Raw genomic sequence first — 16,034 nt, 5'->3', positions numbered from 1 at the left:
AAAACGCATCAATTCTGCCATAGATTTTTGGTTTTTTGTTTTTTTTTACAGCATTAATCATGCAGCATAAATGACACAATCCATTTTTTTTCTGCGGGTCGGTACGATTACAATGATACCAAAATCTTGTACGATCACACCTATGATGGCTATGATAAAGCATTGCAGGACTTTTGTACTGCAATGCCTTATCGCTTATATTAGCAGCCATAAGCACTGGCAATGCAGGATGCCTGTAGCTGGCTTTCTGTCTCCATGATTACATTGCAAGTGTCCAATGACGTTACAGAGCGTGCTCTGTAAACCCTTTACATGCCGCAGTCTACATAGATCGCAGCAAGGAAGGGGTTAACAGTGGGGGCGCTGTCCCGATGCACCGACACTATTGTAGGGGAAGGCCGTCCATCGGTGGCAGCCGACTCCCGCTGCCGGTTAGCACGGGATGTCTCCTGAGTTGCGTTAAGTACACCTCTGCCAGGACGTACATTTACATCCTGTAGCTTTAAGGGGTTAAAGGCCTGCAGAATGTTATATAAATAAATATTACTTTATGACATAAGACTAATTTCAGAACCTTGTTTCTTCCTTCCCATAGGTAATTAGCATCTTCACTCTAGTAGAGGTGGTTCTGAAGTCGGATAATGTGCCTTTGAAGTATACAGCGGTATTAAAGAGACCCGGGGCTGAAAATTGAGCTGAAAACGACCCGTTAAGGCATTGTGTGACCAGGAGTACTTGACCACCTCTCCTAAACCAATGCTTGTTTTATCAGAAATGAAATACCCAAAGCAAGGAATTGGCTGAATTTGCAGTGATGTGCTATATACTGGGCGTAAAGTGTACATTGGGGTGTTTTTATGCATTTCCTTTTTTTAAATGATTTTTACATTCTGATTGCCCAGTTAGCTTTTATTTTACATCTCTTTAGGGATTAGGGAATGAACACGAGAAAGTCTTTTTGGCATCATTTCAAGGGATACTCCAGTCTATTTAAACTGGCTGCTTTGGACCCCGTCCATCAGCTTATAAATGGTCAGTTAATGTGAGCGCCGCGCTGTGTCCTGCACCTCTCATTGTGAGGACGTCATGTCCCGTCATAAGCAGGAAGTAAAGGGGCAGTGCAGTGCACACATTGATTTCAATGGGAGTGAAACCTGTGCTCCCCACACTTCCTCTGACAATTGATAACAATGACCAGCCCGCTACAGAGTTCAGCTGGCCGGACTTTCAGCTGATGGATTTGGATCCCGAGCAGTGGACCCGATTCTTCAAATTCTGATGACCTACTAAGGGATAGATCATCAGTTAAAATAGGCTGGAATACCCCTTTAAGAGCATAAGTTGTACCTTCACAATTTTTCTTTACGGTTTCACTGCATCTAAATGTGAAATGAAGCAACTTTGCAAATAGACTTGTTACTGCGGTACCCTCTTATCACCTATCCACTATATAGGTAATAACTGCTAGGTCGGTGGGGGTTTGACAGGCTTGAATCTCCATTTGCCAGAATAGGGATCCAGTATTCCCGATTTAAATGGAGTGGCTGTCGAGCATGCATGCTGCCACTTCGTGCAAATTCTATGGGACTGACAGAGAGTACAGCATTCTGCGCTTTTTGGGAATCCCATAGACTTTGAATACATTGGCAGTGTGCATGCTGGGCAATCTGTCCATTCACACAGGGCGTACAGGACCCCTGTTTTGTCGATAAGTGTGGGGTCCCAACAGTTGGACCCCCTTGGATTCAGCAGTTAGCACCTATCCAGTGCATAGGGGACAACTTATTACTGGAATACCTTTTTCATTAAATATCTCATATTCTTCTCCTTCTACAGCTCTTATGCAGACCTGTGTGCTTCCATGTTAACGGGAGCCTATCTTGACAGTAGGCACTACAGCATAGTGACACTTGATTTCAACAGTCTGTCACTTTTACTGCATCTGAATGACAGGTCTGGCTATATTACTGCGCATAGGGAAAGACCTGGCAGAGGCGGGGTGAGCAGTGACTATATGACTACTAATGAGCCAGAGCCACCTCCGCAGCATGCTGCAAACTTTGATATATAAGTTTTCTACAACTCCTGAAGTGATTGGTATAAGTAACAGAGAATTGAAATTAGCGTATCTGTCACTCTATGGGCTTGGTGCCTGCAGCCTGGGCATCATTAGAGACCTTTTTAAACTATGAACAAACCCTGTATAGTCTGACCCCGCAGTCATACTGCTATCCATATGTACACTGCATCGTACTAACCTACTAAATATGATATATTGAAGTAGGGGATAGTTGGATGAAAGTTTATTTGCAGGATCAGACTACACAGCTTTTGTTTATAGTCTATTACCATAGCGACACAGAGGTCTGCATAGGAGCTGTATGCACAAACAATGATGATTTTAAAATAATTTGTGCATTAGAGTACTGTAAAACTGGTTGTGAAAGTGGAACTTCCCTTTAAGGGTGCATTCAGACGAGCGTGTTTATGTGCGTACATACTTGCGCACATAACCATCCATCTATTAGAACCATTGGTTCCCTATGGTGTGTTCACATGTTCATGTTTTACAGGCGTGCAAACGCACGCACGTGTAAAAGATGGGACATGCGTGCACCATAGGTCCGTGGTGTGTGTCAATATTCCCCGTGGGCAGTCTCCATGTCACTGAACACTGGTTACGTCACTGTCACTGTGTTCAGTGACAAGGGAACTCCCCGCTGGGAGTAAAGAATCCGCTGTCACAGCTGTGGCAGAGGATCGTGAAGCTCTCCAATTGATTTCAGTGGGGCCCTGATTGAAAGCAATAAGATGCCGGACTCCCGCAGTGATTTTCAGAAGGGCTTTAAATATAAGCCCTTCCCTGAAAATCAATCCTATCTGGTGTAAAAAAAGATATATACTCACTTCTACGCCGCTGGCAGAGCTCAGGCGTGTCTAGCCGCTTGGGTCCTGTCACTGTAATGAAGTTCTTTCAGCAGGCGGGGATTTTAAATCCCTGCCTGCTGAAAAGGTTGAGTCTGATTGGCTGAGTAGTCAGCCAATCACAGGCAGAGCTCAACCATTCATTGAATGCAGCCAAGTGCTGCCTGTTATTGGTCACAGCGCTCAGCCAATCACAGGCAGCACTTGGCCATTCATTGAATTCCTGCCTGCTGAAAGAACTTCATTACAGTGACGGGAATGAAGCAGCTAGACACGCCTGAGCCTCGGCAGCGGCGGGGAGGTGAGGAAGGATTTTCAGGGAAGGACTTATATTTAAAGCCCTTCCCTGAAAAATCACTGCAGGGGTTGCTGGCAGACCATTGCTTTCAACGGGGCCGCTGGCAGCAGCCGCAGCCCCAGCCCCATTGAAAGCAATGCTGCACAGACCTGTATTCACGCATGTTTGTGCACTTACGTGGGTGCACCGGTTTTGTGTGCATGTATGTACGCACCAGCACACGCTTGTGTGAATGCACCCAGTTCTTTTTGTGGGAAAATGGTAATGCTTTTCTCGTGGCATATTCATGGTATACCTATAAGAGGAAAAAGGAATCCATATTTTTAGGCTTTTTAAAAATATTTGTTTTTGGATTATCTATAAAAAAATTTTAACAAAATGTTTTTCTTTTGATTTATTTTATTTTGCACTATAATTTTATTGTGCTTGCTTTACCAGTATGTAATGATTGTGAATACACCAATCACTTGCCAGAGGGTGGCAGATTTAGGAATGACTGAATAAAATTTTTGGTAGCAGTCTCACAACTGGACAGATTATCTCCTTCCTCTGACTACTTCTGGAGCACAAAACCAATGGGATTTGTGTCTTCTACATCTATCCATTGTCAGTAGGTGTTTTTGCGTGCTTTAGGTGTGGATCCGCAACAGACTACAAGCCCTTTAATTGAAGGTGTGAAATCTGCTGTACACCAAATCCTCTTAGGATGCATTCAGAGGCAGATTATAAATCTGCCATGGGTCCTGGGCTGTATAAAGATTGTGGGTCACACAACAGTCTATAGTGTTAACATAATCTGACACTTACTACATCAATATGGTACTAGAACCAAACCTACTACATAGATATGGTATTAGAACCAAGCTTCAATATGGTGCCAGAACCAAGCTTATTGCATAGGTATGGCAAATGAACTTGGCTTATTACATAGATGCTATATCTTGGGTTCTGGAACTATAACAGAACTAAACTTGCTGTATATCCTCAGTCTACTTATATATTCATTTATATTGGCTTAAACTAAAAGGAGAAGGAAAAAAAAAAGCTAAAATCCGTCAAAAACAGCATAATGGCATTTTCACACTAGCGCTTTTGCTTTTCGCCTCTCTGTTTTGTCACGAGGGCAGCAAAACGGAAAGAAAATGTTTCAGGGTTCCTGCCCATAGAAATGCATTGAAACTGAAGACCTTCAGTTTTTCAATTTTTTCATTTCCATTCTGTGTTCTATACTCGAACAAAAGCGGAGGCTGCTGCAGTTCAAAAATGGAACAAAACCGAATCTGCTTTTTATATTTTAGTCACTGGGAGACTGAAAAAGAGGAAGCAATCCGTTTTCATCCATTTCACCTCCATTTTTGTACAGTTCAGTTTTTTGGTTTTTTTTTTTAAACAGGATCCGCCTAAAATGATTTACAAATTTTTTTATGTGGGTCATTATGAACATGGCAATATCATTATATGTGTTTATTTCTCTTTGTGTTTTTTACACTAGGAGGAAAGGTGGTTTTTTGATTTTTATCTTTTATTTATAATAGATTTATATATTTAACATTTTTGGCATACCTAGAGGCCATCTTCAAGTCTAAGTATGACCTAGCAACCCATCGGCACCTCATGATCATATCATGGGGGTCCAATGGTTAACATAGGGAGCCACTTTCCTATGTCAGCCTTTTATATAGGTCGCAGCATGTAAAGGGTTAAAAGGCTGGAATGGGAGGTTTTTCTGCTCCCAGCCAAGCTTTCTGATAACAGCTGAGCCTCCATTCCTACCAGCATGGTATTCTAATACCTTGCTGTAAAAATGCATTTGCATCAGAATAAGGCCAATTAGTGACCACCTTGTACAGGTGTATGGGCGGTCACTGAGTAGTTGATATACACATGCATTGGCACATACAGCAACACCTTTTACACACACACACACACACACAGTATGTATCTATATGTAAAAGTGTGGCTAACTCATTTTAACAGGCGTACAAACACATAGACAGGAATATACATACTGTTATACAATGTAAAGGGTGAGCATAATGTATACAAGCGTACATCCAGGGTGCTATGTGATTCCATCTAGGGTTTACATTGCGGGTGTTGAAAACGATATAATGATGGAATCCCCGAATGGGAATGAATGGAACCATTCACGATCACTACTGAAATGGACACCACTTTGGTGTCCACATGTCAGAGCTTCCATTCATTTCTGTTATACTTGGCGTATACAATAGCATCTTTTGAGTACATCATTGTATACTCCTAATATAACAGTGGTGTCTATTTCACTAATGACAGTGACTAGTTCTCTTCATTTATGTTCAGGGGTTCCATCACAAAGCTGTTTTCAGCACCTATGATGTGACCCCCAGATACAATCCCACAGTATAGTGAAAAACTGGGAAGACCCTTCAGACAGATCAGATATACTCCCATGTAAATATAGTACATGCAGTAAATACAAATGCCGTATCTAATATATAAAAGCCCAAAGAGTTTTTCTTGCACCACACTTTGACCCCTTTGTGTGACCTTTGGTGGATGACTTTAGTGTCGTTAGATTTGTGACATCCTCACCACCGTCGTAAAATCATAAAATTTGAGTTTGACACATTGAGTAACTGTCAGGCCAGGTCAACGTTCCGATCAAGAACTCTGCAGAAGACTCCCTCAACCTCATATCCATGGACATCTGTGGTACTGCTGAGGGTTCGGTCCTGTAACAGCAGAGCAGGTAAATATGTGGTGTATTAAGATGGTGGCTGGTTGGGGCTGCCATGGCGGTCGCCCCTATTATAATCCGCCATTGCCTGTGCTACTCTGAGTTCAAGTCATTAAACCCTGTGATTGGGCAGAGACAAGTCTGTATTATGGTCACAAAAATTTGGCCTTAATACACTTGTCTACAATCAGCTTTATAGTCATACAGTGAAATGTATGTTTTAGACATGTATTCTCTTGATATCTGTTATCCACAACTGATTAAAATGATCTGTATACTGATGATTGTCTTCTCATGTCTCCGCATCATCTCTTTATGAAAGACTACCTATGAATATGTAACGGAGAGACTTACTATAAAACGCCACCTCGGCAATGATATTAGGTTCATGCTAACCTTTTCACATTCTACTTACATAACAGTAGTTATTAGAAATATCCGCTATAGACAACAAACCATTTGATTCACTGAAGAAGCCCTGATTTACTTCAATGACCTATCCATAGGATGGAATGACAAAATCAATTTGTCAATTACTTTCACTTGCTATAAGTAAAGCTCTAGTACATCAAATGTTTTCTAATAGCAAGTGAATTGCAAGCCAGACTCTCATTATTAAGAAGTAGTACTATGTGGAAAAACATCCAGAAAATCTGATTATCTTGCCCTTTTTTCCCAGAGTAGAATTTGTACAATTGCATAGGTCAATCTATCAAGTTTCTACAGAGGATGGCAAGAACCAACCTTTGAGTAGCATCAACCAATTAGCCATAAAGTGGAAAAAATTGCTCTGGAGTCCTGCAGGTAATTGGACACATGCATGGATCAAAATTCTACATGAAGTCCGCTCACCCTAGATATTGTGTTTATCAAGGCAGATGTTTAATTCCTAAATCTACCCAGAATTTTGACCATTCTCAGATATAATTTATTTATTGCGAATTACAGCAAAATCTTTCTCTACTGTGGACCCACTAGTGAGAGCCATTCAGAAGACATGTAGCCTGTATTTTTCACCTCAAAATGTATAATCTACACTTGCCAATACTGAACCTCATCTGCCCTTTTCCCACATTTCCCTGGGTCACTCATAGATACTGTACGAGAGGTCTTATCTCTACAAACACTGCATAGAAAGTGTTACAAAGTCCAGAGTCTGGAAGCCGCTTTTGGAGCTGAACACATGCGCAGATACAAAAGAGAAGTATCATACTTTTTGCATGTCTTTCTGTGTTAGGCCCAAAAAGTGTCTGCCTGATTTTAACCTCAGCAGTAATGGTTCCTGTAAAGATTTCTTATTTTTCTTATATCATTAGCATAACCTATGACCCATTTTTGACTACACAGTTTTTTGGCCAATTTTTTGTATCCATATTCAATCACAGATTTCTCGTCCGTATCATTTGGGGACACAGCCACACCTTGGGATATAGCTTCTGCCACTAGGAGGCGACACCAAGCAGAAAGTGTTAGCTCCTCCCACCAGGCTATAAATACCCCCTGCAGGCACAACGCTAATCAGTTTTTAGCTTAGTGTCTGCAGGAGACAGACCTGTGTTAGCTGGGTCTGGAAGTGTCGTACGGGGAGACCGGGGCTTTTCCCTGACCTCCCTGTCCTCCCGGGGAAGAGCTCAGGGCACGGTGTCTCTGCCATTCGACTGTCGCCCGACCCACAGAAGAAAAGTTGGCATGATCCTGCCCCTGTGCACGGTATCGTTGCCCGCCAGCCATAGGGTTCCCCACCCTGGAGCAGCTCCCCTCATGATAGCGGTGAGCATGGTGGGGAACACTGCTGGAGTCCAGGTTACAGGGGGAGAAGCAGGGATCATTCCTCCCCCAAGTCTGTGTGAGGACCGGCGGTACCAGAGAGAGAGGTACTGCTGCGCTTCCCCCCCTCCCGCTCCCCCCCTCTTAAGTGGCGGCAAGGCGGTTTACCGGGGGTCTCGTCGCTCGAGCAGGCAGGCAGCCTCCGGGATCAGGAGGGATGGCGGAGGGCTATCCCACGGCGTCAGGACTGGCAGCGGCGTCTGGAGGCAGGAGCTCCGCGAACGCAGAGAATGCGAGGACCATTGCTGGACGCCGTCATGACACCCCGAAGTCCGGCATCCCCGTCAGGGCTTCGGAGGGAGGAGCCGAGCAGGAGGTGGTGGCAGCAGCCGCGGCATCCCGCAGCACGAGGGGGCGGTGCCTGGACTGCGGCGTCTCTCGGCATGCTGGTCGGAGGTTCCCTGGCCGGGAGTCAGGAGGGGGACGGTCGAAGCAGAGGTAGGCCATGCCCACCTGAACCTGCGCAGGAAGGCGGCTATTTGAAGGAGGGGTGACTATTCTTCCCTCCACGTTCTCCTCAGTGCCTCCGGTGGAACGCTTATTCATACCAGCGTGGAAGACTGCTGTGCCTGGAAGTGGAAGTCCCCCCTGGCGACCCAGGAGCTCCAGCGGGGACACGGCAGCCTTGGGACAGGCTACGCTCTGCCTGAGGCAGCTTTTCCCTACACTATATCCCCTCTTGCAGCCATCACTTGCAGCAGTGCAGTGGGCGCTTTTGTCTGTTAACGCTATGTCCGACCCCAGGCCAGAGGGCTCCGGGCAGGCTACGGGATGAGCTAAGTTTTATGCTTGCTCTCTATTTAATGCAAAGTTCCCGTGCGGTCAGGTAGAATCCCGCTGTGCGAACTGTGTCCCAACTCGGCAGGCCCCGCTGTCGCCTGTGCGCGCCCCCCCCCCCCCCCCCGCAGCCCCTGTGGAGCAGGCAGCCGAACCCGAATGGGTATGGTCCCTCGCCGCAGCAGTCTCGGGGCTAGCTAGCACGTCTGCGGCGATATTACGCAGGCTAAATTCAGACGCGGAGATTTCTTTTCCAGAGCGGTCACGGGGTAGGTCATGTAAGAGACGCAGATCCCGCAGCCACGAGGAAGCGTCGCGTAGGTCTCATCACTCCAGGGGATCCTTTCATAGGTCCCACAGTTCCTGGGAGTCCACCCATAGATCTCACCATTCCAGGGAGTCCTCCCATAGGTCCTGTCGCTCCAGATGGTCCTCCCGGTAGCAGGCTGCTCCTTCGCGTTCCTATGGTTCGTCGGCATCCCAATACACGTCTCAGATGCTGCGACCATCTTTCACGGCGAAGGATAGCAGCGTTTCGGAAGGGGAGCATTCCCTTTCATCGTCCCCTTCGGATTTGGACAAAGAGCAGGCATCAAAGCTGACCGATTTTTAATGGACAGCCTGGTTGTGGCGGTGAAGGATACGCTTCGTGTGACGGAGGAACCGGTGGCGGTTTCGCCGGCAGCTGTATCATTTAAAAGGCATAAACGTTCACGCCCTCCTCATCAGGACTTCGAGGAAGTTCTGGAGAGAGAATGGGAAACTCCAGATTGGCACTTTAAGGTACCGAGTAAGACTTGGGACATTACTTATCCCTTCCTGGGTGATCTTGTTAGGAGGTGGTCTGTACCCCCTGTGGTGGACACCCCTGTGTCACGGTTGGCAAAACACACCGCTCTCCCTACGGCCGACATCGCGTCACTTTCGGATCCTCAGGATAGGAAGCTGGACTCGCTGGCAAAGTCTTTTCAGGCAGTAGGCACCGCATTATGTCCCACCTTCGCATCAGCATGGGTCAGCAAGGCTTCCGTCACGTGGGCAAAGCAGTTGTACAAGGACATTCTTGCAGGAGCCCCAGCGAATGAACTACTGGACACCACAAATAATAATATTCAGGCCGGGAAGTTCGTCTGTGCAGCAAACTTAGACTCGGCGAAATGTCTTGCCAGGGACTCGGTGGCCTCTGTGGCATCGCGCCGGACACTGTGGCTGAAAAACTGGACGGCTGATGCATCGTCTAAAAGTGCGCTTACCAAGCTACCATTCGAGGGCAACAGGCTTTTTGGAGCCAGGCTGGATGAGCTGATCAGGGACGCGACGGGCAGGAAGAGCATGTCCCTTCCTCAAGGTAGAGGAGAAAGGATCTCTACCTCTGCGGAGCCCTATTTCCAGTCCTTTCGCTGTTTCGGTCCACAGGATGCAGCAGGGCAATGGCCTCAGGCCAGGAAGAATCCGCAGGAGCAGAGGAGGAGTCCATCCCTCAAGAATAAGTCTACGTGGCGGCCTCGCTCCCATGCGCCAAAGGCCACAGGGGAAAAGATTTTGGCATGAAGGCCAGCCCCCACCCGTTCTCGACAGGGGGGGGCAGGCTCGCACTTTTCAGGGACACATGGCTGGCACACGTATCTGATTCCTGGGTGCGGGAGGTTGTTTCTTTTGGCTCTGCCATACAGTTCGCGTTTTTTCCCACAGGTTCGTTTTTGCCGGTCAAGATTACCAGAGGCTCCAGAGAAGGTGGCGCAGTTGCGCATGGTCACAAGGGTGCTCGCGGTGGTGTTGGCGTTGCTTCGCACCAGGAAGATGGTCGCAGGAAGTCACCTGCTGTTTATGCCCCAGCCCAAGGGGGGGAGTAGCTGGACAGGAGCATTCGGTCCTTACTACTTCAGAGGCCGGTATCCGTCCGGCAGCGGAAGAGGTGGTGAGGTCTGGGGGTGGCATCATTCGAAGCAATCCCTTTCACCCAATTCCACTCCAGGATACTCCAACAATTCATCCTGTCTCGCTGGCACAGGTCTGCGTACTTGCTGGATCAGCGCCTCTTGGTGTCGTTCAGGACCAGATTCTCACTGCAGGGGTGGTTGGCCCCCGGAAGGATTCAGGGGGTGGTGCCCACTGCTCCCAAGTCAGTAGACAGTTCTGACGACTGAGGCCAGCCTCCTCGGTGGGGGAGGGACCCTGGAGAGCCTGTCCACCCAGGGACACCTTCTGTTCACTTTTCCAGCCTTCCCTCTCATGCCGAGGGTGGTCAGGAAGATTGGGAAGGAAGGGCGCCCAGTGATACTAGTAGCACCAGACGAGCCAGGCTGAGCATAGTATGCGAGCCTCGTAGACACTCTAGCCGGCGTACCGTGGTATCTACCAGAACAAGAGGATCGGCTTCTACAAGGTCTCCTCTTTCACCTGAGTTTACGGTCTCTTCCTTTAACGGTTTGGATGTTGAAACCGCGATACTAAGGAAATAAAGTTTTACGGAGGAGGTCATTCAGACGATGATGCGAGCAAGAAAGCCGTCCTCATCAAAAATTTATCATCGTGTCTGGAGATGGTTTTTTGGTTGGTGCGAAGAGCATCGCTTTCGTCCAATGCGGTTCTCACTGGCTAATATCCTGTCTTTCTTACAAGCAGGGTTGAACATGGGCTTGAAACTGAGCTCCCTGAAAAGTCAGGTCTCGGCTCTCTCGTTCCTCTTTCAGAGGCCAATAGCTGCCAGGTTGGCAGTCCGCACATTTTTCAGGGGGTTTCCTATATTGCTCCGCCGTTCCGGTCACCCACGCCCGCGTGGGATCTCAATCTGGTATTGGACGCATTACAGTCTCATCCCTTCGAGCTGCTGAAGGAAGTACCGCTGTGTCTTTTGTGTTGGAAGGTGGTCTTCCTAGTAGCTGTCACATCGATTCGCAGGGTGTCTGAGTTGGCTGCCTTGTCAGTCGAGCCCCCCTTTCTGGTTTTTCACCAGGATAAGGTGGTACTGCGGCCGGTTCCGCAGTTCCTACCAAAGGTGGTGTCACCTTTCCACCTTAATGAAGATATTGTCCTACCGTCATTTTGTCCGGCCCCGATACACTCGAGGGAATGGACACTGCATTGGCTGTATCTTGTACAGGCGTTGCAGATCCATGTCGCCAGGACCAAGGACTTCCGGTGGACAGAGTCCCTATTTGTAATTCCGGAAGGTCCACGGAAGGGTTCTGTGGCTTCTAAAGTGACCATCGCCAGGTGGATCCGGATGCTGGTAGCAGAGTCCTACTGTGCCAAGGGACGGTCGCCTCCGTTCCACGTGACAGCTCACTCAGCACGGGCGGTGGGGGCCTCATGGGCGGTACACCATGGGGCTTCAGCCCTTCAAGTATGCAAGGCGGTAACCTGGGCCTCATTACATACTTTTTCTAAGTTTTATAGGGTTCATACCTTCGCATCAGTGGACGTTCCCTGACTGCTCGGGACTGGTTGTAAGTAACCCACCCCTTTTTATTTCCAGGACTGCTCTGGGACGTCCCAAGGTCTGGCTGCGTCCCCCAATGATACGGACGAGAAATGGGAATTTTTGGTATAACTTACCATAAAATCTCTTTCTCGTCACGTTCATTGGGGGACACAGCACCCACCCTTTTTTGATGTAACTTTGTGCTGAAACCTTTCTGTTCTGTGGTCGCAGATGGCGTTTATAATTGTACCAGAGCATTTATGCGAAGCCTTATGATTAAATGTTGTTGTATTTTGTTCCCACTAGCTGTTCCTACTGCTTGCATAGAAAACTGATTAGCGTGGTGCCTGCAGGGGAAATATAGCCTCGTGGGAGGAGCTAACACTTTCTGCTTAGTGTCGCCTCCTAGTGGCAGGAGCTATATACCAAGGTCTGGCTGTGTCCCCAATGAACGTGACGAGAAAGAGATTTTACCAAAAATTCCCGTTTTGCTCTCCAATACAGGCCGATCCTAACTTGGTTCAATAACTACATGTGAGCTACAGTATTACATCTACTGTATGCAAAACATACTGCTCTATTTTCTAACTATGGATGTTAAACTTACTAGCAGCATATGATTGGCAGGTGTTTTACTTGAACCTTTTTCTTTCTTTTGAATATAGCAATATTATTGGCTCTGTCGCTGTCCATTGGTGCTTTACTTCAATGTTCAATGTTCGGAATCATTGACTATGAAAAATAATGGTTTTGCAAGTATCAAGCAAAGTTCTCTAAAACACAAGGATGTAAACCGTCGGAGATATTTCATTCACAATTTTTAGCCAAACCTTATTTGCACCATTACTACGTTCAGCTAGTCATGAGTGTTTGTGGCATAAAGCGGACACACGAACTGAGGTAATCAATTAGACAATTTCTCAGATTAAAAAAAGTGTTATATAGTGTTACTATGCCTGAATAATTATCCAGAATATTGGAATATCTGGCAGATCACTATCATTGTGTTAAAGGAATTTTGTTTTCAATCTAATTTGTTTTGCAAACACAAAAAAAGATAGCACAATGTTATCGTTGTTTTTGCCATGGCTTTCTTATTGTGTTATCTATTCAGTGGGCAACTGGCTGTGTCCATAGAGGCATATCGATGCCATTGACCATACAATCAGCAATTAAGATTAAAATACTGCGAAGGTATATAATGAGATTCCCATTGCAAACATACTTCACCTGGCAGACTTTAGTTCATAGCTGTGACCTTCACAAGAGAAATGCCTAGAAGGCACTTGGAAGTAGAGGTTTCTACCAGTAGACCAAGATGGCATCACATTGTTGTTTTCTGGCTACTCATATACTGTAGATTCCCCTCTGACATGGGTCATTCCGTGTCAGTTCAACCAACGCTCCCGGTCGACCATCTCAGATTTCAATGAAACTTTGCACAAAGATAGACCCTGACCCTAAACTAAGCTGGAATATTAGGCTTCAAAGTGCTTTGGTTCACGAGCTACAGGTCTTAATCTAGGGGGTTGTCATGTGATTACAGCGCGCAACCTGAAAAAAGTGGCGATTTCAATCCATTGCTAAGCCAGTTCTAATGACTCTAGAGCAATGAAACTTCACACACTAGGAGAACTTTTGGCGCTGAATCCAGCTAAGCTACTCAGATTGCCACATTTATCATCATTCTGCCACCATTGCATGTCAAAGTAGCTGAGAAATTCTATCGCGCAAAATAAAACTCATATTTTAAGCAGTAATAACTCATAATCAATGCGATCCAACTCAGCTATGAATTTATCAATGTGTACTCCATAGAAATGTTTCTCATTATTCATATTATGGACCCAAAAGGATGCATAGGTCTTAAGATACAATGAGTCAAAAATGGCAAAAAACACTTTTTTGCTAATTTTTCCCTTTTTCAAAGGCGAAAATCGGAATGTACTCCATTTTTTTTTTCATTTTTGTTCTATTTGGAAGAGAATTTTTTGCTCTACAAGATTCGATGTTTTTCATTTTGTTCCCAGACCTTCTAGATGGGAAAATATCAATGCCTGTGAAGGTCCTATGCACCCGCGGAGGTCAAATAATCAAATAAGTGTAAGTTTTGCATGGATGTATAATTAGTTTAGAAATCATGAGAAGGTGGATAATTTACAAAATGGGACAACTTTGTATGCTAAAAATGGCCACAAAAAGTTACTGTGTGTGACATAATGGTAATAATTTAGTGCATTTATCTTGACTGTTTCAAACCTTGTCTTTACTGTTACGGCACTCTGACCCCCCGAGCGCCAGGTGGGGTGCACTGAACTTCCCGCACCCCACTGTCCCTGCCTACTTGCCCCGGCCCTGGCTAACCCCAGGCGGACAACTGGACGGCGGTCCCTGCACTGGCTAGGGACCTGGCGACTGACAAGAGAAACTTACTGATGGGGGAACAGAGTGCCGACAGAAGAGGCAGATGGAAAAGACCAACAGGACTTACAAGGCAAAGCAAGGCTGGAGATGGAGCTCACAGGCAAACTAGAAGGAGACTGACTTGCAACTAGTACTGACTGAGACAGACCTGACTAGAGGCTAACAGAACCAATAACTGGCAGTGAGCTCAGGTCACTGCCAGCCTTATAAACGAAAGACTCCGCCCCGGGGCGGAGAGTGAGAGGAGCCAGCTCCCCCACTACTGCACAAGAGAGGTGGATGAGTACGGGCGGACACGCCCACGCCGCCACACACCAGCCATTCCACGTCGCCGGGAGATGTTTGTTTTTTAAAGAAATTATACTAGAATTTTATGTGCGATGGATGATTCTAGTTTGCAAGAAAGAAGCATGGTTGGAACCTGCTGCAATTTCTTTTCCGCAAGCAGTAAATCTCAATCGATTTCTGTTCGTTGGCAGGAAATCTCGTTTTTCCATAGCATGCTATTGGCTAGATTTGCTGCAGAATCCTGAGGCGGAATCCCGCTCCAGATTTCGCAATGCAAATCCGCCTGTGGATAGGATTCGCGGGTTTCCCACGGATTGCGAGGGCGATATCTGCCCATGATTCATGACCCAATATCGCCCTCGCTCGTGTGCAACCGGCCTGAATGAACAAAAGAGAAATCTAAATCCCATTAATATTCGGTGTGACGCCCTTTGCCTTCAAAACAGCATCAATAATTCTAGGTACACTTGCACAAAGACAGGGATTTTGTAGGAATATAGTCAGGTGTATGATTAACCAGTTATATCCACCAAGTGATAATTATCATGATTTTAACATGTGGGTCATTAAGGACCACTCTGGTGACTTTTTTAAAAATTCAAATGTAGTTATCCTCCCCGTACCTATCAGCTGTTATTACCTTGGTGAGTTATTCCTTTCTATCTGGAACTTCTGCCCAGTTTTATCTCAGATGGTCATGTGATCTCAATTCTGACCAGCTCAGTTAACTTGGGGTTATGCTGTCTTAAACCAGTCCGTTTCACAGCGTGTGAAATGCTGTTACATGGCATGTACCAGGGAAACTGCCTAGAAAGGAGCACAGGCACTCCTGTCACAGTTACTGATCACACAGCTTCTGTCACACAGGTATGATAAAGAAGATCACAGCTCATCCTCTTGACTGTATACTTATGGTCTATAATTTAGTTAGATGAATATAGAAGTTAATGATAATTAACTGTTCCCCCAGCTGGCAGAATGGTACAGCATCTAGCTAATGCTGTGCTGATGAATCGTGAGATTGATTTGAAACGGAAAGTAAAAAAATCTCACTATCAAGATTGTGCCTGATGGGCATCAGAAAATGGCTGCACTGCATGGAATTGGCTGCAATATACAGAAGAGATATGCAGGCAATCGGGTGCGGGGGTAGGGATGGAAATATGTTTTTTTTTTTGCTGGAGTGGTGCTTTAAATTAAATAAACAGCTGTATAGGAGGTTTAAAACTGGGTAAGAAACAGCAAAAGGCTGTTATAAAGGTGTAAAACTGATTCATGTCACAGGTTCTACACCATGGCAAGACTGAGCACAGCAACAAGACACAAAGTAGTTCTTCTGCATCAGCAAG

General features: G+C 46.1%; 1 protein-coding gene across 3 annotated transcripts in view; it reads left to right on the top strand.

Annotated features, from left to right (window-relative positions):
- The window catches only part of DIS3L2 (DIS3 like 3'-5' exoribonuclease 2), a 285,607-nt gene extending 279,393 nt beyond the window's left edge, over positions 1-6,214 (top strand). For all 3 annotated transcript variants that reach the window (XM_066602644.1, XM_066602662.1, XM_066602653.1), the window contains one exon: positions 596-6,214. In XM_066602644.1, coding sequence (XP_066458741.1) covers positions 596-694 — 99 coding nt within the window. In that variant the 3' untranslated portion in view covers positions 695-6,214. The remainder of the gene's footprint in view (positions 1-595) is intronic.
- The last annotated feature ends 9,820 nt before the right edge of the window (positions 6,215-16,034 follow it).

Source organism: Eleutherodactylus coqui, chromosome 1, assembly GCF_035609145.1.
Source record: "Eleutherodactylus coqui strain aEleCoq1 chromosome 1, aEleCoq1.hap1, whole genome shotgun sequence".
NCBI lineage: Eukaryota > Metazoa > Chordata > Amphibia > Anura > Eleutherodactylidae > Eleutherodactylus > Eleutherodactylus coqui.
The sequence above is the reverse complement of the archived record's forward strand: the minus strand, read 5'-3'. Positions and strand labels throughout refer to the sequence as shown.